The 24,386-nt window shown below is 46.9% G+C and overlaps 1 protein-coding gene across 1 annotated transcript; it reads right to left on the bottom strand.

Moving 5' to 3' along the window:
- Positions 1 to 484: 484 nt before the first annotated feature.
- On the bottom strand, positions 485 to 23,788 carry LOC149361783 (monocarboxylate transporter 12-like). Its single transcript, XM_089569586.1, has 5 exons — positions 23,412 to 23,788; positions 16,885 to 17,028; positions 8,609 to 8,927; positions 5,462 to 6,000; positions 485 to 1,056 (listed from the first exon to the last, which is right to left on the bottom strand). The coding sequence occupies exons 1-5, from the start codon at positions 23,647 to 23,649 to the stop codon at positions 863 to 865; spliced, it is 1,434 nt and encodes a 477-aa protein (XP_089425712.1). The 5' UTR covers positions 23,650 to 23,788; the 3' UTR covers positions 485 to 862.
- Positions 23,789 to 24,386: the final 598 nt, after the last annotated feature.

The raw sequence follows: 24,386 nt of genomic DNA on the forward strand, positions 1-24,386 counted from the left end.
CAAAAGTTCTCTTACAATAAAACTGCAACGATTAGTGCCGATATGACTAATCAGTTCAGTGGCGTCAAGCGCAGTGCGTCTCACGATGTACTGGCACCGTAGATGCAATCAATTTTGTTCCTTGCACACTTTATTTCTCTTTTGTATGTCCGCTGGCTGCCTACATGAAAATGTTAAATTATACGAACTCCGGCTGGTGCAGAATAAGTCTCCATTGTTCTTGTCCAGTCTACATGCATCAGAAGGCTGCTTGCAGTCTTGCATGAAAGCTGGGCGGTTGTGGCCAAAAACGAGTAAAAGTACACACAGAATCGGTAATAAATCTAGGAGGACCCACCATTGCATACACTTTACAACTAGCATCGCTGTTAATAACCCACCTATAAGTGATATCGGCGATGCATTAACGACGAATCTTAAACTAGCGAGGAAAACCTGGCACATGTGCCTAGTCCTGGCGCGAACGCAGGGCTATTATTTGCAGACTGGCAGAACATAGGCATACTCCTGCGCAAACGTCGGACCATTATTAGTAAACCGGCTGAACATGGGCGTAGTGTCCGTGCGAATGGTGCCCATTAGGAATAGACTCGCTGAATATGAGCATAGTGTTGGTGCGAATCGCGGGCCATTATTAATAGTCTGGCTGAATATGGGCATACTTTTGGCGCCAACGTCGGGCCATTGTTGACAGAATGGTTGAGCATAGACAGCCCGGGCGTGGACGATGGTGCACTGCCGATAGCTAGACTGGCTGAGCACGGGCCGCCCTGTCTTGGCATCAAGGAATGGCCATTGTTGGAGAAATTTACCGATTCCCCAAATGCCAAATTGGGACCTATATTTATACCAACTTTTTCCACTATTTTGCCACTGACTGGCTATTCATTTTTGGCTGCTGAGACTGGTCATTACTTTGACATCTTGAGTGACCTGCCTTTTCTCGCGCCACGTTGACAATGTGAAAGGCAAGGAAAACAATAAAGCAGACGAAGCTGACGGCTCCAAGCATGCGGTAAAAGTTGTCGTATGATCCTCTTGCATCCCGAAAGTGGCCTGAAATATAGGGAAAGAGACGGAAGACAAGGTTAAGAAGGATGCTCTTGTAAGCACCGCCTCTTGAGTACAGTTTGCATGTGTGAAAGCAAACATTTCGCGTAATGCGGCCTTTCTACTGTTGTAGAGTGTGCAAACTTCAGTACTGATAATATATTTTCTCTCCGGTGAACAAGCCTGGCTTGGCTGTCGAAGTAGAGAAAACATGAACCAACTTCGGCAGTCGCATTTTTACGCAACAACGAAATCCGCTCCCTTACGCGATCAGCTTCGATAAGCGAGCGACTGCTGCTCGTCGTGGCTTCGTTTTAGTGCTTGGATTTAAGAGTACGCGCAAAGAACCTTGAAGAGTAACACCAGCGGCGATGCAATCTTTCGAAGACGAAAACTCTTCGAGGCGATATTCTAGCTTAGTGCATCAGAGCGCACGCACGCACTAAAGTAGAACGAACCAGCTATGAAAGAAAGAATTTGAACTAAATGGAAGAACGCGCGCGGAAGCCAACTGACCTGTATGCGGTCCAATAAAAGGCCCGTATCTTTACTCTTTGGCGATAAGGTACTTTAGTACAGCATACGCTAAATGTACGCAATAGGAAAATGAACGCTGAAAATAGCGTGCTCTTTGTGCGTGTGTGTCAAAGGCTATTTCTAATGAAGCTTTAGAGTACACGTAAGCCGCTAAGACGCCCATGTGTCGAAGCAACCCGCATAACAGCACGTCCGGTTCTCAGAGAACGCTCTCGTTAAGAATCCGATTTCCCGATGCCACAAAATTCAGCGCATTTTTGAAAGAAGAAACAAAAACAGCGTTGCGTGGACGTGATTTCGCCAGCTCGCGTCGTAGAACAGGGGACAAGCAAACCCCGGAGAGCTCATAGCCTTTTGTAGGTTGTTTCCGTCTCCACCATCGCTCGCCGGATTTACCTGACCGCACGTTGTCGTTTTTTTCTACAATGTCGAAGTAGTTTCTACTCAATGCTGACGGGAAGGGCGCAGCTTTGCTTGTGCCAAACGATGCCATCTGCCTATTCGTTCGCGAGCAAGCGGCGGCGTCCCACAAAAAATATCTCGAAGCACCTCGAAGAAAGTCTCCCCGCCTGACCAATGGGGGCTTACGCCCGGCGCAAGCAGAAGAAAATAGCGCAGCTGATACTGTGCATATGTGCGCGACTGCCTTGGCGCGGGGAACGAATGGACGCGTGAGGCGCCTATATATGAAGGGCGTTGACAGCTGTCTGTCAGCGCGAGCCACCGTTTAAGCTTCAGAGAAGCACGCCCGTTCGACTCCCAACGAGGCATGGCGCGCGAGTCTTCGGGACGGCACCGTCGTGAACCTCTGGTCGTCGGACTGTCGCAGTGCCCATTGAACAAACAGTGTTTTGTTTGCTTGTCTCTCTTAAGTGTTAGTGCACTTTAGGTGCAATATTTCTTTTGTAATGTAATCTCTCTCAGGTATAACTTTGCACGAGTTGCATTGTCTTGTTAATCACTTCGTATGCGCTCGTAGGAGTGACTTTAGAATCCTCTGTATCGTCTCTTTGCTATATAAACTTTGTTTTCCTTGTGAACCTTTAGCTCCAACCCATTCTCTGGCTTGCGACCAGTTGAAGCTGGGCACCAAACTACCAACCCCCGAGTCACTTGGTGGCTGGTCTCTGCTGAGCTTGCCGCGCTGAGTCGAGGGCATCCCCTTTGCGTCTGTGTCCCCTACACCCACACGCTTTAATGGTGTCTGGGAACGCACGTTAAAGTGCGCGAAGTGGTGACATCCGAGTTTAGCGTCCGCTACTCTTGCGTCCATTGAAACAGTGTTTTCAGCAGAATAGAGGGCTTCGAATTAGGACCCCTGGCTTCGAAATAAATTAGTTGGAGCATTTTTGAGTGTGGTCACTGGTCATAAATTGGACATCGAGCAATACCTTCTTTTCACCTCACCTACAACAAAACTTTAGGGCTGTAAATTACCTTGATTTATTTATTTGAAGTCAAATTTTAGCAGCTCCTGTGCCTAAAGAGGAGCGCCGGTTTTTTGACAAAAATGTTTCTCGCTCTAAACACCACATCACACAACTAGGCAGAAGTTATCTCTGCGTGTATGCTCAATTAAAGGCATAAATGTGACAAACCGCTTAATGACCCAAAAAACCCTTACGTTTAAAGTAAGTTATAGCATATAAAACTAAATAATAACATCTTATTTTCGAGGCCATATATCGCAGCCGGATATTCTCAAAACTACACAGTGAGTGTGTATCATCCAAGGCTAAACTTTTCGTTTTAAGCCTAAATGTGTCCAGGTGTGTACTATAGCCTGGAAAATACCCTTGCCATACGCTTTTACCCCATATTGTCCCCGCCAGTGCTCTTGGACCAGTGTTCATAATTTATCAGTGATTTTTACTTTATCATACCTTATCCTGCCAGTACTTAGGAGCGCCTAGGTTTTTCGTTATACATTAGCTTCCAGTATTTCTGCCGTTGGCAGCGTTAGGCTTTTAACCTCCAAAGTAATTCTCGGAAAAGTCCCAAAATCGGAAAGTGTTTTTAAGTACTAATAGTTTCTCCCTGCAATTCTTCTGAAAACATATTAGTTAATCGGTGCCTGGTTAGAAGAAACTAGAACATTTAAAAGAGGAAAAGCTGCATTTGAGGGCCGCTTTCCCTTAGTGCAGACATAGTAATTGTTCACAACACGCAGAAATGCGACGTATTTATTTCGTCCGATAAGCTGCAACACATTGGAAAGTGCATATACATTTTTTCCTCTTAGCACGAACTGTTTTGATAAATCAGTCGTAAATGTGCACAGTTTAATGCAGTACCGGCGTCGCCGACGCTCTCGTCTGGACCTGAAGCCGTCTCCAGCTATACAACAAAGCCAGAGTTCCTGTCGGAAACAAATTCTAGGTCGCCAGAAACAATGTTGTCAGAACTGTTGCAAAAAATAGCTCCTCCGCCAGAGACATCGCTACCGCCGGCATTCTTCAGGCGCGACGCAATTATGAAATGATTATTGTTAGCCTTAAAACACGCACTAAAGCCGCGAAACACGTTTTGTCGTGAATAAATACCACCTTTCACTGTTGAAAATTTCAACCTATGGAATTGTTGATCGTAACTCTTCTTGGGCGGTGGCTGGAGTGCAAACGCGGGGAGGGGGGGGGGGGGTCGAGTGTGACACGTCATTGACGATATTGGTACTATCTCCCACGACGAGTACAGCTTGAGGTTCACTGTTAAAGGGTGAATGATGATTGAGGCAGTAACCATGTGAACGATGTTTCTCGAAAGAAAAAAAAGGCATTGACACTAACTCGCCTGCAGAGTGCGCTGACATTTTTAACGAAAATTGCGTTAAGCAAGAAATTTTTTAGTTTTATGCCACAGTAACCGATAACGTCACTGCTTTTGCGTCTTTCCTTTAACTTGAAATGTTTTCCTTCCCAAAGTCGTGAACAACATACCGCACCCAACGCTTCACTATCACCTGCGCCGCATGCCGATAAAATAATAATCTTTATTCAAATAGTCCTTATTCTAATAGTAATAGTCTTTATTCTCAATTCCATCAATTGGCTGAATGATAAAGGTAAACAATAACTGTACTTGTGTTCCCGCTAGCCTCTTTCGATGTAGCTTTATAATTGTGCTAATTTTTGTGAAGACTACAAAAGAGTACTCAAGTGAGCTAATCGTTCTTTGATGCTGTCGCCAAAACATGAGAAACGTTGGCTGGTAGTAGAGGCGTCTGGAGCAGTGGTGTTGGTTAAAAAATAAATTCTATTTGTCTTTTGCGCTGAATTTTGTAATGCGTTGAATTTATAGCGATAACAGGCGTTTCTCACCAGGGGACAATTCTAGGCTATTGTAGGCGCATCGTGCCACGCCACTATGAATGGGCGCGTCAAAATTAGTTATGACAGCGATCTGACCGTAGATGACACAGCTTTTTTGCTTATCATGTCTTCAGCCTTCTTCAACATAAAGACCAAAGCGGCTCCTAGATAGCGGGAAAGATATGTTAATTCATATTTTTGATATAAAACTGTTCCCTCAGAGCATGAAAAAAAAACCGTTTTAAACAATGCTTCCTTTATAGAACTTTTGTTATTGATCAAGTTTTTCTACAGCACGAATTCCTAGATAAAACGCTCCGTCTAAGTTCAGAACTGTTAAAGAATCAACTGCTGTTGATTCTTTACTGGTTAGACCTGGCGAAGTATTACTTTCGCAATAAAAATAAATATATTTGCGACTCAAATTCCGGTAATGGTTAGGTAGTTTATGCCTCACACAAGCAAGTCACGTCAAGTAAGCTTGATCAGTCTCTAAACGCGCGCAAAAACATAAGCTACCTGGCGGCGAGTTCATGCACAAGCCCACAAGATGCCCCCACACTCACCGACAATCCGTGGACTCAGAGCTGATAACGGGATCATGACGAGGCCATCCAAGCCGCAGCATGCCGCCGTACGGCCGACTCCAAGATAGGTGGCAACCAGCACGTACTTCATGCACAGGATGTACCCTCCTGATGCCCCCACCAGAACTGACAGAACTGCCACGGCTGGGTAGGTGGAGACGTGAGGTATCGCCATTAGGCCGACACACTGCGCTAAAAAGTTGAACGCGTACAGAGGGTGCCGGCAGAAGGGTAACAGGTCCGCCATGAAAGGCAGCGCGATTCGTCCCAGTAGGTGACCCGCCGAAAATAATGTCAGTAACTGCTTCGATGTGCTCAGCCCCATTCCTTTATCGGTGCCATAAACCACGATTGTCTTTGTGATTTCCGTGCATATGAAATCATCGCCCACGACTGTTATCGAGAGGACGTAGAAAGCTGGTGCGCTGAATAACGCGAAGACTTGTCTTAAGGTGGCGGCCTGCCGTGTGTCAGTCTTCCCTGCTTCGTGATTAACGGAGCCTTCCTCTGGCTTATAACTGAAAGGAAAAAATCATTGTTCAGAACAAAAAAACAAGAAACGATGAAAGCTGGACACTATTGGACATGTATAAACCTGAAGACTTGGTTCAAGTTCTCGGACTGCAAACACCGTGCTATACTTCCGGTCAGCTTTCTGTGGCACTGCAGTACAGGCTAGGCACGAAAGAAGAGGAGATAGACCTTGCCCTCATGCGAGGCGGATTGGCTATATGAGCCCTGGTGTTGCCTTACCGCCTCTTTAGCTTGCTCCTTCACCGACCTGGAAGGAAATCTCAAGCCACTCACGAAGACTTCGACACGAGGACACGTAGCATGCGCAAGTGCAGTCATCATTGAAAAGGAGTACACAGGACGCGTCATTGAACTACAATTGGTATTTGTAAGTAAACCCGTGCTCCACCAAACTTCAAGTAGTGAATCGTTTCTGGCAGCCATGTTGAGAATTTCCGCACATTTTCTTAAACATGCCCTTTCATAGAAGAATAATAACTAAAAAGATTTCCTAAAAATTTAATTTGGTGATCAATATGTTGCATGTAAAACAAATGCAGTGTTTTAAAAAATTCTCAACTCAGTTGTTTTCAGAGCAAACATTTTTGTAGCTTACTCAGGTCCAAGATTTTACGACTATAGAGAGTAACCTTCTTTAAGGCAATATTAAAAAAATTAGACGAATTATTGCCCAGACCTGTACTGAAACGAAGAAAAGAATTTTTATGATCTTTCTGGAAGTTATCATAGTTAATAGTGAGTTAGAAAATATTTGTGCCATTCATATCACATGCTGCGTAGATAAATTGCTGCAGGAAGTGTATGTACCCCATCGCTGCCCTTAAAGGCTTCAAGGTCGGCAACAGTGTGCAATAGGACGAAGAGAAGGTTGCTCAATCTCGCATTTTCTCTAGTTGTGTCCTATTTATTGTGTCTTGACGTCCGTCTTCACTTGGGGCGCTAACAAAGCGCTGTCTCCTCTCAAGCGTGACCTACGGGCATCAGCGATATGCGATACTCGGTGCAGGTTACCTTCTCCGTTTCTTAGCGGCTCACAACACTACTTGGGTGACATACAGTACTTCACACTGCCAAGTATAATTTTCGCCATTTCCGTAAGCTGGCCTAACGATTTATGGGACGGATCGACGAGTTTAAGTGAATATGGCAATCGTGCTGAAACCAATACTGCTAAGGGTTTCAAAACGTCAGGCTTGTGTTTATCAGCTGGCCTGGTTTTCTTTCAGTAAATGATTCGATTTGATGTCTTGAAGCAGGAAGCTGTATTGAAATATACTTTTATTTTTCATCATTGCGTAAGGTGGTGGTAGCAGCAAAGTTTCTCACTGGTCACCCCTATTTCAGTTTACCAGCGCATCATAGAGAAACACAAACGCGGGGAAGAGGTTGTACCGCATGAAATTAACTATCTCTAGCCTCTATTATTATGAAGGAGAAGTGAGGATGAAAAAAAGAATGGAATAAATGAACACAATGGAAATGAAGGAGGAATTTCTTAAAATGGCACGATGAAAAATGGGCCAAAAACTACATTTGTTTGTAATATGAGTGTCGAAATATTCTGTTATGATAAGAAGCATTACTAGTTGACGCGTGGGAAGGCTCATCTCTCCACTTCGAGTAGCCTCAAGTGCATACAAATCAAACACACTCTGTTTCACAAGCACAAACAAGCGACACCGATTGCTCCGATGGTCCGAGATCAGCGTGGGCACCTGATTTGGTAAAATTCACGATATTTCAGCTTAGGCTTGAAAATTATAGACTGCAAGGAATTATCTGAGCTGGTGTCGTAGAATGTCCCTGCGCTAGGCTTGGTGTTATCGCAGTGTCAATGGTATCTGTGCTCACAACGGCTTAGCGTAAGCGACTTCCGTAATAACGCAATTTCTGTCGGCTAGCACCTCTATTCTGGAGCATGTTATGATGTAATAATAGTTGCATTTTAGCGGAGCTTAGTTCCAGCTGAAAAACAAATAACTGCACTCAGGTACCTAGACGAACGCAATTGATAATTACCACAAATATCAACGCTGCAAGAAAAGCTTCGGCAAAATAACACAAATTGCACAACGTAATTTGATGTACTCATGCACAGATGCAGTGCCTATATATACAGCCAGTTTTTGTTTTTTATTCCACACAGTAACCCTATAATTCCATGACATCCAGGCAGCACTGCGTGCGAAATAACAAGAGGATTTTCAGGAGAACGTGGTCATGATTTGCGCAAGGTCACAAAAAAATGTTTGGTTTATGGTTGGTTCATGGGGTTTTACGTCCCAACGCGACCCACGCTTTGAGGGACGCCGTAGTGAAGGGCTCCGGAAATTTCGGCCACCTGGGGTTCTTTAACGTGCACTGACATCGCACAGTACACGGGTCTCTAGAATTTCTCCTCCACAGAAATTCAACCGCCGCGGCCGGGATCGAACCCGCGTCTTTCGGGTCAGCAGCCAAGCAACATAACCACTGAGCCACCGCGGCGGCAGAAAAATTGGAAACAACAGTGAAAGCCTTTATATGGCAGATGGTTGAAAATGAATAATGATGCTCATGATTCCGGAGATTACAATGACGCTGTCCGTTTACCTTTTTTTCTGTGTACCGTAACCATTAAGAACGTCCAATTCGTTGTGAGCAGACTTGAACCGTTTGAAGGGAACGCCGACAGCGGAGGGATTCTTGACCAGCATGACGATTGGAACGGAGTGCATAAGAACACCACCGAAGACAAGCATCGCCCCGTCAAGAGCGTACGTGACGACAAGGCGGGACAGCACATACGGGCTGACGACGGCGCTGACGCCCCAAGCACCGAACATCAGCGAGGTTGCTGTGGAACGGTACTTGTCGAAGAAAAGCAGAATGTATATGGCGCCCGACGTTAGGAACAGGCCGTGCCCGAAACCTGCAAAGAAATTCAAGTATGCACATATTACTTTGAGGTTCCCGGATGACCACTCAGAGAATTTCAATTTTTGACTCATGAACTGCAGCTATTTGATAAAACATCAGTTCTGCAAGACTTGGTATACTTTTCTCGTGCTTTTTATAAAGGCTGGTACAGTTAAAGCTTGTTAAGGTTTATGACATTATCTTGCCAAAGCATAACACATCTCGCTAAATATCAATGAAATATTTTATAATGTGACCTGCCATGTCTCCTCAAGCAACACATGCCGAAATAATGCCTAAATTTCGGTTACTATAACGTAAAATGTTTATTGGCGAAAGGTGTCGCAACAGTGCTAGGCGTCTGGCAGAGCCATCAAATCCATCTGATAAGCCTATAGGTGGCGAGAGGTTAGCCAAATCAGCAACGTCGGAAGATAACGGTCTGTATAATGAGTGTACTGAATGGAAGTTTGGCTGGAAAAGGGTGGCGTTCAAATGACCGTGGGGCTCGACGTAACTGGGAAAACAGGACAGGGGTGGAGGTGGTGGAGGAAGACGCATCCATATTTGAATCTTTAGCTGAGACCTATTAAGCACATACCATACTTGCTTCTGCCACATCGTACCCATATCTTGAATCTAGTCCTCTCTATGGTCGTTTTTCCAGCTAAGATGCAAATTTCTAAACTAAGAACATTCTTGAAAGGCGGAGATCGCAACAGTTTGTCTAACTACCGTCCAATATCCCTGCTACCGATGTTTTCAAAAAGGTAGAAAAATATGTTACACTCGCATCATGACATTTGTTGCAACTCAGAGCTTATTAGCACCGACACAATTCGGCTTTGGAAATGGAAATCAGTAGAGCTAGCACTACTAACACAGAAAGGTATGTTATTAAAAGCATTCGTGGAAAAGTAAATGGTAGTTTGTATATGCACAGAATATTTAAAAGCCCTCTATCTCATTGATTTTCAAGCATTGCTAAGCAGACTATAAATATATGTAGAGAGAGGGAAAGCTTTATCACTTATAACATCATACCTTGAACTCCGAATTCAAAGCGTCTGAATAGCTGACAGCTTATCATCATGCAAACGTGTTGTTTCTGGCATCCAGAGGGAAGCAGTTTGGGCTGTCCTGTTCAACTCTTAGATAAATGACATCACTACAGTCCACTATATTGCAGATTATATATCATCCGCAGCTTACACCTTCTCATGATATCGCAACAGTAACTTACAATTATTAGAAAATGGCATCTACAACGTCCTTCAAGGCAGGCATAAAGGGAGTGCCGCGAACTCCCTGAAAATTAACACTAAGAAAACAAAGGCTGTCAATTTTACTGCCGGTTAATCACAGGTACCGTACGCTTTAAAAATCAGATTATGATCAGAGTCAATAGGAATTGTTGATACAATTAAAACATTCAGGGTGAATCTTTACAAAGACATGTCCTGGCACAAGAATGTTAAATGCATGAAAAAAAATCAAACTCTTTTGAATTTTGACAAAGTTCCACTCCTTCCTGCCACAAGTTGTGAAACTACTCTACCAAAATACATAATTTATTATATAAACAATTTCTTTCATGCATTGGAGACAACAGCCAAAACTACCCCATGTCGCATATATACTACAAGAATAGTCTGTCAAATCGTAGGTCTGACTCAGTAGCTCACACTGGCGAATATTGTTCTCGGGTTAAAATTACAATTGTATGTAGTTTATATACGTATACCTTGACAAAAAGGTAAAAACAAGGACTCCTCCATAACCAGAAATAAATAATGAAATTGAACAACTAATTAAGTCAACAAGCCTTCGTGACTCGCGTTTTTCACAACCTTGAAAAATGCCTCTTTCAGGGACAAAGCTAGGCCAAGAAATGCTACGTGATTTTCTCCCAACATTTTAAAACAATTTTCACTGGAATCAAATTCATACTAACCGCACTAACATTTCTGATCTTATAGTTTTCTTTGTGGAGGAAGGATCAGGCCACTGAAATTAGGAGTCTATTACCACTGCTATCTGCTTTTGCCTTATCAGAATAAGCTTAGGGCCCTTTAGAAGTGGCTTTACATACAAATAGTACCTACTGGAAATGTACCAAGCAAACGAGGAACATAGTGAGCCGAGACAACACTGTTGCCCTCGTCCAGCTACTGTTCTGAGGTTGTTTCAGGCTTGCATAAAGGCCAAATCACTAGTGCCACGTTTTAACGGCACCGCTACCTCTGGTCAGGAAAGGCTGTGCCGCTGTGCATTAATAAATGAAAAGAAAATGAAAATAGGTTTGAAAATCGAAAATGAAAATCAAAATCGAAAATGAAAATCGCAGAGCACACGGGCGCCTTTTGCGATTCGCCTCCATCGAAACACGGCCGCCGCGGTCGGACTAGAGCCTGGGTAGACCAGCTGTTTAGGCAACCGCCTTAACCACTGAGCCACCGCAGAGGGGAAACGAAGAAAGCAGATATCGATGAACTGCCTTTCATGATCTGAGGGAACCTGCGAAATGCCCTCCAATCCATTCCATTGTTTTAGTTCGTTCACTATCATGATCCGGATGTAGGATCACTACTTGCGCTAAGCACACGTATTTCTTTACCACCACTTTCTAGTGCATCGCTACCAGTCGTAAACTATTGTCCCGTTCCGAGACGGTTGAACATTACTTTGGTTCTTCATAATAATTTTTAGACCGACCGTTCTGCTCTGCCTAAGTCATTCATCATGCCTTCCGGTTCAACCCCTGGCGGACTTGGCAAGGCAATAACATCTGTAAATCGCAAATACTACGGTATACTCATTTACGTTCCTAAGCTAGGCCTCTAAATAGCGCCTGTAAACAGGCGGTGAATGGCATTGGCGAGATCCGTCTCCTTGTCTGACACCAATCCTTACTGGGACTTTACTCTTGATTTTATGGAGGGCTATGATGGCTGTGCAACTGTTAAATATATCTTCCAGTATTTTTAAGAATTGCTCATCTCCACCTTGATTCTATAATTCCAGCATGACTGCTGAGGTTTCGATGTATTCTAATGATTTATCGTAATCTATGCAGCCTATATATAGTCGTTGGTTATATTCTGTACATTTCTCTATCACCCAATTGATAATGTGAATATGGTATATCGTCGAGTAGCCGTTAAGAAAGCCTGCCCAATCATTTGGCTGACTGATGTCTACGGCTGCTCCGACTCTATGAGCGATTACTTTAGTAAATGCTCTGTAGGCAACGGACCGTGAGCTGACCGTTCTTTAATGTTTCAAGCACTTGACGTGCCCTTTCTTATGGACCAAATTGACATTACTGTTCTTCCAAGTTTCTGGCAAGCTTGAGTTCATAAGGCATTGCGTGTAGAGGCTGGCTAGGTTTTCTAACACAACCTTCCCCTCGCCTTTCCATCTTTGCATAGCTCTTAACGCTTTCTTTACTGCTTCTTCCGTTAGTGGCGTATATCCCATTCGGTGCGCTACTGCGCCTCTCATTAACGTCCTGATTATATTGGCTACTCTAGATATTTATGAGGAACTTTTCAGCTAATTTAACTGTCTTACACATATTGCTAATGACAGTGCCCACTTCGTCTCAATGTATACAGCTGATCTTTGCCTGTGCAAGTTTCATCACTCCTTTAGCTGTTCGGAAGAGCATGCTTGATTTTCTCCTTGCTAAATTTACTTATGTCGGCTGCCTAGCTCTTACTGATTAGCTTTTATAGCTCTGCCTGTTCTATTTTGTCGGTGGTGTCACAAGTGAGCTGCATTTAAAATAGTTCTTGTAATATTCTTTAGCCGAAACCAAAATATGAAAGCGAATCTTGGTAGATTTTAAATTGTACAAGTTTGAAATGCTTGTAGTACCGTAATAAGAGACCGTAACCCTCATAAACAATAGCACCAATTCAAAACTGAACTCACCATTGAAGAGGGGTTTATTGGCAAGTTCGAAGGACTGGCAGCGAAACGATGGCACAGGCTGTTCGAGTAGCGGCGGCACCAGAACAGAACCAAGAGCGAGCTCGAGCTCTCCACGCGCGCGGCCGCCGGAATCGGAGGACGCACAAATCGCTTCGTCGTCGTTGGTGCTGGCGCTCTGCCTTCTTCATTGCAACTGCCCCGGCGAAAACAAGGAGCCATCCTGGCGACTCAGGGCGAGCAGGTGACGATGGGGTCGTAGTAGGGTTTTAGCCGGTTCACGTGAACAATTTCGCGGCCGCGACGGCGGTGGTCCGAGGAAGGCGTGACCGGTTCGACTGTGTAGTTCACAGGTGAAGTGCGCTGCACGACACGGTAGGGACCGAGGTACTTAGCCGCAAACTTGGATGCAGCCGGTACAGACAGCCAGACGAGCGAGTCAGTTGGAAAGTCATGGGTGGGCTTGCCTTGGTCAGTCTCATATTTGCGGAGGCTTTGAGTGGCGGATGTCAACGAGCGAGCCAGCTGGCGGCACTGCTCGGCATGACGGGCAGCGTCGGAGAAAAAGGTGCATTCAGAACTGTCGGGGTTGTAAGGAAGGATAGTATCCAGAAGACAGGAAGGTTCACGGCCGTATAAAAGAAAGTAAGGGGAAAATCCGGTGGTGGCCTGGGAAGCAGTATTGTATGCATAAGTTACGAATGGTAGGACTTGATCCCAATTAGTGGCGTCAGAGGAAATATACATGGCGAGCATGTCACCAAGAGTCCGGTTGAATCTTTCAGTGAGGCCGTTCGTTTGGGGATGATAGGCGGTGGTCGTGCGATGAACGGTGTGGCACGCATCCAGAACCTCGTGAACGACTTCGGATAAGAAAACGCGGCCGCGATCGCTGAGTAGTTCCCGAGGGGCCCCGTGGCGTAGGACGAAGTGATGAAGGAAAAAGGATGCGACGTCGCGAGCAGTAGCCGAGGGCAGGGCGGCCGTCTCCGCGTATCTTGTGAGGTGGTCCACAGCTACGATAATCCAGCGATTCCCGGCAGGCGTGCACGCGAGCGGACCATACAGGTCGATGCCCACGCGATCGAAGGGACGAGCTGGGCAAGGCAATGGCTGTAACGGGCCGGCGGAAAGACGAGGAGGTGATTTCCGCTGCTGACAGGCAGTGCACGAGCGTATATAGCGGCGGACAAAAGTATACATTCCGCGCCAGTAGTATCGCTGACGCAGACGCTCGTAGTTTTCAGCAATCCAGCATGTGCACATTGTGGGTCGGCATGGTGATGCATACAAACATCAGAGCGAAGGTGGCGAGGGATGACCAAGAGCCATTTGCGGCCATCCGGGCGATAGTTGCGGCGATACAGTAGAGAGTCTCGAATTGTGAAATGGCAAGCTTGACGACGAAGTGACCCAGGGAACGATGCCGTAGACGGTGCGCTGAGGAGGTCGAGGAGTGAAGAAATCCATGGGTCTCGTCGTTGTTCGAAAGGGAGGTCCGTGGCGGTGAGAGCGGCCAGCGTCGAGTCGGATATGGACGAAGCGGGCGCAGGAGATGGCAAAGGTGAGCGCGACAAGGCGTCAGCGTCGGAATGTTTGCGGCCCGACCGATACACAACGTTAATGTCATATTCCTGCAGACGAAGGGCCCAGCGGCCGAGGCGTCCAGAAGGGTCTTTCAGTGTAGCCAACCAGCAGAGGGCATGGTGATCAGTAACAACGTCCAGGGGGCGGCCGTATAAGTAGGGACGAAATTTTGTTAACGCCCACACTATGGCGAGGCACTCCTTTTCTGTAACACTGTAATTGGCTTCCGCTTTGGTGAGTGCACGACTGGCGTAAGCAACAACGTATTCGGAAAAGCCCGGTTTACGCTGCGCAAGGACTGCCCCGAGGCCGATGCCGCTGGCGTCGGTGTGGAGCTCAGTAGGCGCGCTGGGGTCGTAATGGCGAAGGATCGGTGGTGAAGTCAGAAGACGACGGAGCGTATTGAAAGCATCGTCGCAGGTTGAGTTCCAAGCAGATAGCTTGGTGGGACCATTCAAAAGCTTTGTAAGCGGCGCAATGATAGAGGCGAAGTTGCGCACAAAACGGCGGAAATACGAGCACAGGCCCACGAAGCTTCGCAGCTCTTTAACAGAAGTCGGCTTGGGAAAGTGCGTGACGGCACGTAGCTTCTCTGAATCGGGCAGGACGCCATCCTTGGAGACAACGTGGCCGAGTATGGTCAGCTGGCGGGCGCCAAATCGGCATTTCTTTAGGTTCAGTTGGAGACCGGCGCCGGTGAGACAGGTCAGTACCTTGTGCAGCCGCGTGAGATGAGTCGGAAAATCGGGCGAAAAAGCGACAACATCGTCTAGGTAGCATAGGCAAATATTCCACTTAAGTCCACGCAAGATATTGTCCATCATTCTCTCAAACGTAGCGGGAGCGTTGCAGAGTCCGAATGGCATGACGGTAAACTCATAAAGGCCGTCAGGTGTGACGAAACCGGTTTTCGGGCGGTCAGACTCAGCCATGGGCACTTCCCAATAGCCGGATCGGAGATCCAAGGAAGAGAAGAACTCGGCGCCTTGCAAACAGTCGAGGGCGTCGTCAATACGTGGTAGCGGGTAGACGTCCTTGCGCGTAATTTTGTTCAGGCGGCGGTAGTCAACACAAAATCGAATCGAACCATCCTTCTTTTTGACCAGCACGACGGGAGACGACCACGGACTAGAAGAGGGCTGAATAACGCCGCGCTGCAGCATGTCGTCAACCTGCTCAGCGATGACGCGGCGCTCCGGAGGCGACACACGATAGGGCCGCTGGCGTAGAGGGGCATGAGTTCCGGTATCGATGTGGTGGACGATAGTGGTCGCGCGGCCCAGGGAAGTTGTCTGGTGGTCGAATGATGAGCGGAACTTGTTAAGCAGGGCGAGGAGGTGCTCGCGGTGAGGTGGGTCGAGATCGCTGGCAACTGAGCGGTGAAAAATCGCCGAGGACAGCGGGTCGCAGGTAGCGTTGGGCAGCGTGAGGGCGGCGATTGGTGTACTTTCGGAAAGAGCATCATCGTCGAAGGGTGCGATCAGGTCAACTGGTTCAACATGTCCAAGGCACTCTCCACGGAGCAACCTGAACCCAGAGGGTGAGGGATTCGAGACGACGATCTCGGCGGCACCTTGGCGCATGTCGACGACGGCAAACGGAAGAGGAAGGTGTCGGCGAGAAGCAAAGATAGGCGAAGGGGCGAAGAGTACAGGCTCGCAGGAACCAGAAATTGAGGAAAGGGGAACGAGCACGGCACTGCCGGGGGGAACATCGGTGTCGGCGGCGACCACGCATTTGGTACCAGAGCAAGGCGGCTGTTTGTCGACGGGCGCATCGCAGAGCATGGAAAAGGAGACGTGAGCACGGGCACAGTCTATGACGGCATGGTGACGGGATAGAAAATCCCAGCCAAGGATGAGGTCATGGGAGCAAGAGCTGAGCACTAAAAATTCGACGACATATAAAACGTCCGCGATGACGACACGTGCCGTGCAAGCGGCAGAAGGAAGAATGGGCTCGGCGCTAGCGGTGCTCAGCGGACGTCGCTCAGGTAAAATATTACGTTGTTTAGTTTCATGCGGTCATCCCAGTTGTTGTGACGGCTCAACCGCTCATACGAAGCCAGCCAATCCTCGACATCCTGGTCGCAGTGTCCGTTGAAAACGACGGGGTCTCTCTGCCGGACGGCACCGGAGCAAATGACGGGCTGCGATGGGACTGCTGGCTGCTGGCTTTCGTTGGTCGTCGCCATCGGAATTGTGCGGCTGCGGAGCTCCACGTTGGTAGTGTACTAGGCGAACCCGCACGCTCCACCAAATGAAGAGGGGTTTATTGGCAAGTTCGAAGGACTGGCAGCGAAACGATGGCACAGGCTGTTCGAGTAGCGGCGGCACCAGAACAGAACCAAGAGCGAGCTCGAGCTCTCCACGCGCGCGGCCGCCGGAATCGGAGGACGCACAAATCGCTTCGTCGTCGTTGGTGCTGGCGCTCTGCCTTCTTCATTGCACCATGAATAACGCCGAAGGTCCCGGCCATCCATTCGATGGTTGGTACGAAGGCAGAGGTGATTAGCGCTAATGTATTAAGAATACAGCTGAGCTGAACGATGTGATAAGCGCTGATATAACGCTGCAGTGCGAAGACAATCAGGCCTGGAATATGTAGACAACAAGCACTTACTTTTTCCCGCTTGGAAGTTATTTTCCACTAGTATTTACAAGCGTTTTACAAAGCAGAATTTGTTTGCTTGGTCACATCTACTATGTCATGGGGTATAATACCATTTCACAGCAGTGGATAATCACAAATATTGGTACAAACTAGAGTAAAAGAACTGTGAAGGGCTGATCAGATTCAGCCTTGGACCAGTACAAATTTTGAGATAATTTTAGAAACTCTCCGAGAAAAATTACAAGTTCGGGTAAACAAACTCCTCCTTCAAAAAATGCAGAGAAAATTTGTGCTACAGGTACTTCCTTTTTTTTCCGAGAGAAACACCCGGGTAATGAAAACGCAGCAGGCCTCTAGTTGAATTTTTTACACAAATATTTCAGGAGGAAAAGGAATGCGCGTTACAGGAGCGTTGCACGTTGGAGGCGGTTTTAGTTTTTGCCTCACTTTAAGCGTGAAGTATCTAGGTATGATTTACGTGTATGGATTAGTACAAGCACTGAAAATACCAGACGAGAGTCACGCAAGAAATCCCCAAAGCTATTTCAAAAAATGGATTTTCTCGCTTTTAGCCGGGGCAACACATTTTTAAAAATGTGCACTTGCACTTTTACACTGTTCTACTAGATTTCTACTCGCCTAAAAGTTATAGTCTACTTGCAAGGCAATGGTAGCATTCCTACATTAAAGCCTCCATTAGGAGCAGACAGCGCGGTGGTGCACAAGTACCGCAGTAGAAGTGTGTTAAAGCATGAAGTATTTTCCAATAAAGTGAGCTCTATGCTTCTTGAAAAAATTCAGGGGCACTTTGACTGTCTAAAGTGCGTCGAGGCGAAAGCGTTTTCGCATCACTTTGACTGGCTCTGTGGCACTGGTGGCGTCACATATAATTGAGTACTATTTACTAAGTGACGACAAATCACCAATTAATGGTCAATTACTGATTAATTACTGAATACTAATTAACTCTTAATTAATGACGCTTAAGCTTCGCCTTTAGGAGTGAACACGACAGCGTGTTGTAGCGCTGCCAGGGAGTCCACGGAACGGCACCACCCGTTTGGCGCGATGCCTTGCCCTTTGAACGCAACGCTTTTTGAGGAAAGGAAATGGCGCAGTAATTCTCTGTCATATCGGTGGACACTGGAACCGCACCGTAGAGGAAGGGAGGAAGTGGGAGTGAAAGAAGACGAAGAGGGCCGTAATGAAGAAAATGAAAATTGTATTTGAGGAAAGGAAATTACAAAGTGTATGTCTCGCATATCTCGGTGGACAGCCGTCAAAATTCAAGGGGGGGGGGGGGGGGGGGCACTTTTTTGACCTAAAGTGTGGTCACTGATGCGTGGTTACGATGTTAAGCTTCGCCTCTAAGAGTGGAACGCGACAGCGTCTTGCAACGCTGGCAGGCAGTCTATAGAACGCCATCGCCCATTCGGTTGTACGCCTCGCTCGCCGGTAAATGGGTTTTTGAGGAAAGGAAATGCATCTGTCTCTCATGTCTCGGTGGACACCTAAACCTCGCCGGAAGGGAAGGAAGGAGGATGGGAGTGAGCGAAGACACAGTATTCACTGGGCGCGCCTTTGTTCATTCCTAACCATCGAGCTGGCATGGCGAAGAAAAAAATTACCGACGATTACGTTACTTCCTAATGCGAAATTTGAGCGCAGCAAATAAGCTGTTTCACCTTTTCGATAGTGAGTCATCCCCAGCTGCGGAGTTGGTTTCAGGGACAACGCCGCCGATGCCGACACAAACAATATGATACCCTCGCTTCCGCAGCGCTAAGAACCAGGTCGAGCCGTGGGAAGGTGGTCACGTATTCGTCGACGTGCCGGGGCCTACGTGAAATAACCGGCGCGTCGGCAACTGAAGAGCACCCTATCCGCCACACAAGAACAGGGGGGGGGGGGGGGGGGAGGGACCCTTTCCTCCTCTTTCTGCATGGCGGCGACGGTGTTCTATGCAGTCACGTTATCTTGACTCTCTAGCGGCGTCAGCGGCATCCAGCGGTATCAGTCGGTCGCTGCTAGCGCTGGGGGGATGAAAGGGGGGCGGAGCTGGTTACGAGGCCGACGACAACGCCGACGACGACGCGAATCCCAGGAACGGACGCCAAAGAGCTGCGCTCTAAAAAAAGCTGGCATGGCGGAGTGGTTAGCATGCTCGTCTCGCACGCCGGAGACCGGGGTTCGATTCCCGAGCTCGACCAATTTCTTACTCGGTTTTATTTATTTATATGGCCTTACTAGAAAGGTTAATTAAGCAATTAACTAAGCTTAGTCCCACTTACTTGGAGCATCACTATACGATCCCTTCAATTGGTTGCATGGTTGATTGATTGATTGTAAAACATTCTAGCCAAAGTACAATTGGCCCCGTTTGAAATTCGCGCACTGTGTCGTCACGACCGTTTCGACCAATTGAAAAGCGTGACATTTCTGTCGACAACTGCTGCTTACAACGATGAGACATTAAAGGCTTTCGCCTTAAAATGCAGTTCTCTCAATGCGCGGCTACTATCCGAGTCGTCGAGACCAACGTTTCAGCTCAAAACGCTTAGCAATGTTCACCAGCCTATCCTGTCCAGCAGAAAATTGATTTTAGTGTTTGTGGAAAGGAAATTGAACAGTGAGTGTCTCACATCTTGGTCGACACCCGAACCGCGCCAGAAAGGAAGGGAAGTAGGTGGGAGTGAAAGACGAATGAAAGCGGTGCCGTACTGGACGGTTCCGGAATAATTTCGCCCACATAGAGATCTTTAACATGCACTGACATCGCACGGCACAGAAGTGCTTTTTTTGCCTTCGCCTCCACCTATACGTGGCCGCCATACAGGGTTGCAAACCCAGGAACTCCGGGTCAGATGCCGAGTGCGCTAACCACGGAGTCACCGCAGCGGCGCCACTTTCCTGCAGCCTGGTTATTTCAGGAATGCTCTTTCGGCCGGTTGCTTTCAACTGTAACTTTACTGTAATGCAAAAAACAAAATTTTCTGAATTTAACAGGTTTCAGCGGATACGTACTGTTATTTTTCATAACATTCTTTTGCGACCCAACTTGCTTTCCCAGCTGAAAAATACGTTTTATCTAGGGGCCTTCTATTAAGGTGAGCGTTCGCATAAAATAACTTTGGCCACCCGTTTGTGGAATGAATGCCTGTTCATAGCAGGAAACGGCACCTCTGAGAGGGTTACATGTATTGTAATGACGATAGACCACTGCAGCAGCCACAGAAACGTAGTGCGCACTTTTCAAAAATTTTCTCTTTTAAGCACAGAGGTTACCACCCCTTCACCACTACGCAAAATTCATAACCGTTATCAGGACACAGTGTGGAGTAAACAGCTGGAGTACAGTCTGCATCCACTGCTATAGAGGTGTTTTATACGTCACTGGTCAAATTGTTGTTCATCGTGCTATTTTTGGAGGATTTTAACTTTCCCTTACCTTTCTCTCGAACACAAATGGTTTCATTCACTGTGTTGGGACAGCTTTATAATGTGACACGGCTTTACAGATTTGTGAAAAGGTGAAGTGTTCCCTGTGCTCTCATTGTGACATGTGTGAGGACATTCGCAGTTCCTAAATAATGTTGCAAAGACGATGAAGTTGGCAGTGGCTAGGGTGGAGCGCTATGCTATGCCAGCAGCCATTTAATCATCTCATTGCCAACGCTCATCTCGTCTCGTTCTTCGGTTTAACGCCATGTAACAATATTTCCCTCATTGCAAATTATGTCAGGGCAAGGAATCTAAGCGGTTTAATTAGTCTCTGGCGACGTCACACCAAGCCTCACGTGGTTTCGTAAGCTACAGTAAGTTATCATGCACCGTATCTTTTACAAGCTCCAAGGTTATCACTGCCCACTTTTCTACTGCTTTCTGGTGCACTGTTTAGAAATGGGCCGGAAGATTTACATCAGTTGCACGACAAAATTCATGGTCATTATTGTTTTGTAGCGGTCACCGCGCCACGGCTGCCACATGAATTTAAAATGCGTCGAATAGTAGACACCGAAGTTGACCATTCGTGCAGTAGGCAGAAAATAACTTCGAAATTCAGGACATAGCAGAGAACCTGGCATAGAAACAAGTTAAATTCACTGCCTTCGTAATAAAAAGTGAGCAATATTTCATAAAAAGCAGAAAAATATTGGCGTACAACAGGTTTTTACTGCTTAGTTTAGCTTATGGGGTTTAACGTCCCAAAGCGACTGAGGCTATGAGAGACGCCGTAGTGAAGGGCTCCGGAAATTTCGACCACCTGGGGTTCTTCAACGTGCACTGACATCGCACAGTACACGGGCCTCTAGAATTTCTCCTCCAAAGAAATTCCAGCCGCCGCGGCCGCGATCGAACCCGCGTCTTTTGGGACAGCAGCCGAGCACCATAGCCACTGAGCCAACGCGGCGGCTTTTTACTGCTTCCATTTACAAATTACACAAAGAAAGCTAACTGTCACTCGTCTGCCTAGTCGAGTGCAGATGATTGCAATGGCTGCGCCTGCATATGGTATCAGCTATACCACTTTGCTCCAAAACTGAGTATAACGTAACGTAACATACGATACCGTAACGCACTGTACCATACCATCCCAATATACAACATAACATGCGATACCATACTGTACCGCACCGTACCGTACCGTACCGTACCGTACCGTACCATACCATACCATACCATACCATACCATACCATACGGTACTGTATCGCATCATATAATAATGTATATTAGCATAACATACCGCAATGCATAATTTAGCATGTCATAACATATGTCATAATGTAACGTACCATATAACATATCATAACATAACATACCTCCCAATACCGTAACATAATATACCTTACCAACCATACAATAGCATGCAATTTTAGAAGATAACATACCGCACTGTACAATACCATACCATACCACACCCGATACCATCGTTCATCGAGACAGTGGGTTAGTTCTGTTGCTCTGCGAGCTTTTCATCGCACATAGGCAGCCAGATAATAATCTAACTGGTTGATGAAGAAAACGCCTGTTTCCGGCTCGCATAGGAGGCGGCCCTCAAGGGCGTTTTCTGCTATGCTTGCTACCCTGACATATACAATCGCATGTACAATCTGTGTCGACTCTAGGAGCGCATCCTAAGGTGGCCCCTGCAGACAGCGCAGAACTATTCAGAACTTGGAGAGGGGGGGGGGGGGTAAGAGATTTTGACCCGGACTGCACAGAATCAGTGAGTAACTCTGCGGCGTGACTCACGAGCTACGCTCAGGGGGGTCCAGGATGATAAAAGCAGCCAGGGTCAGCCTACAGCTGGTTCTGTAAAGTGTTTAGTCATCAATTAACTAATGACTAGAGGCGTATGCGCGTGCTACTAGTTTCTGAAAATTTCCTCCACTGCTTCGTACAAACGCATTCAGTGACTTAACTCGCATGCACTGAAAACTTAAAGCAAACCTACGCTATTGAAAACACGGGCTGTGCAAAGACCAGGACTGTATAAATTATGGCTTAAATAAAGTTACTTCTGTGGCGAAAAATTTAGACTAGTACCATAGAGGCACAATCATAAAACGAGCGTCACCCGTACTACAGACAACGAGCTCGTTCTGATCAATCAAGTAGGACATCCCACCTTCCCCAATAGCCACAATCCGTCATAGGCGAGGTCTTACAGCTCGAATACGGGTAATTAAACAAATACCATAATGTAAAGATACTAAGCATAAGGGTACCTGGAAACAGACATGGAGAAGAGAGCTTGATTGTATGCTTCGAATGAAATCATGCAGTATTCTTAGCAGTTCAGGCAACAAATGAACGTCATTTGGAAGTTACAAGCCCTTGACGTGTAAACTGTACGAAGAATGACACTTTAAAACTCAACGCTAGAGGCTAAATGCTAAACGTTCCCAAAACTCGATTTGGATAGGCCGAAGCGAGGTGCCATCAACCTAACCGGAAAGGGCATCTGGTAGAAGTGCACGCCGTGTTAGCCTGCACTTGTCTTCACTCACCTTTTTAGGCTCTGAGCACTTTTTTAATAAATCAAATCTTGCAGACGAGTACTGGTTCACACATTCCTGAGTGGCTCTATACACTTGAAGATCTCTAAGTCATCCAAGTACCGATAACACTTGAAGATCTCCCAGTCATCCAAGTACCGATATTATCACTCCCTAGTAGTTAGGGCCCTCAGCAGTAGTATTGAATCCTTTAGGAAACCTATTTGAGAACACAACTCTGTCACGTCACCTGCGGTTAGTAAGAATCATGAAGAGCGCAAGATTTTTGTATGCAAGGAAGAGGCTGGCAGAAATACAGGTCGCTTCAAGTGCCAACGGAGCATCCAAAGTGCTGCTATCTTACCTGACACGTGAGTGACCATGGAACAGGCGCTCTGAGGCCAGGACGCTTCTTCCCGTGTTAAGCCGAACTTGTCCATGAAGAGCACGTAGAAGAGGCCGAAGCTCGAGTAGGGCATGCACAGCAAGAACGCGGCGCCCGCCATTGTGATTGGTATGGTCCAGCAGCGGTCTTGCATACGCGCACTCTTGTCCCCATCACCGTGAGCCGTGCCGCGCGAGGGGTGATGAATTGAAGGCATGATGTCACTTTGACGAACTGCAGGCTGTGAGCGCTGAGAAAAAAACTCGATAGGAAATAGAATTTGCACTTATTGGAGGCCTATGTAAACTTTTACAAAACTGTTATAATCACCGTAAAGACTAATTCTTAAGACGATTGCGATAGTCACGAATGTAAAATTTACGCGTCTGTCTGAAGGTGTTTTGATTTTGCGATACAATGAGGTAAGGAACTTGAGAGATTATGTGTGTGTATGTGAAGTTGTAAAACACTATTTTCCACAGACACTCTTTAAGTAACACCCCTCCCCCAGTCTGATTGTCGTGAAGGTGGCTTTGTGTTCGGAGAAATCCATGGGGATATATTGAAACTGCTGCACCAATGCATTGTCATTAAGCATTAGGAAGAGAACGTTGCGAGTGCCGTGGGCGACACGGACAAGCACATTTCAGAGTACCGTGCGCAAATGGAGCGAAGCGTGGCGCGACTGCGAGAAGGCAGCGTGGATACGCTTGCCTCCACAGACAAACCTATCCTCCCGTTGTCACATGCAGTGCTGATGGACGACGGCGCGCCGACATTGGCGCCATCCATGAGCAAGTGACGGTCTTTCACTCGGCACAACCGGTCTCGAGGGGAGCGCATTCACTCTCATCCCCTCCCCTCGCTGCTCTCGTACTCGGTTACACCGACGACGGCAACGGCGATGGCGACGTGGCTCAACCCACAAACAGGCGCAGAAGTGCTATGCTATAA

Source organism: Amblyomma mixtum, chromosome 2 (assembly GCF_055824585.1).
Source record: "Amblyomma mixtum isolate Tamu chromosome 2, ASM5582458v1, whole genome shotgun sequence".
Taxonomy (NCBI): domain Eukaryota; kingdom Metazoa; phylum Arthropoda; class Arachnida; order Ixodida; family Ixodidae; genus Amblyomma; species Amblyomma mixtum.

Coding starts and splice junctions, on each gene's coding strand:
- LOC149361783 (XM_089569586.1), bottom strand. CDS start 23,649: ATGCCTTCAATTCATCACCCCTCGCGCGGCACGGCTCACGGTGATGGG. Junction 6,001..8,608: donor TACGGTACACAGAAAAAAAG/GTAAACGGACAG, acceptor TTTTCCTTTCAG/TTATAAGCCAGAGGAAGGCT. Junction 1,057..5,461: donor TCTGAGTCCACGGATTGTCG/GTGAGTGTGGGG, acceptor CCTATATTTCAG/GCCACTTTCGGGATGCAAGA.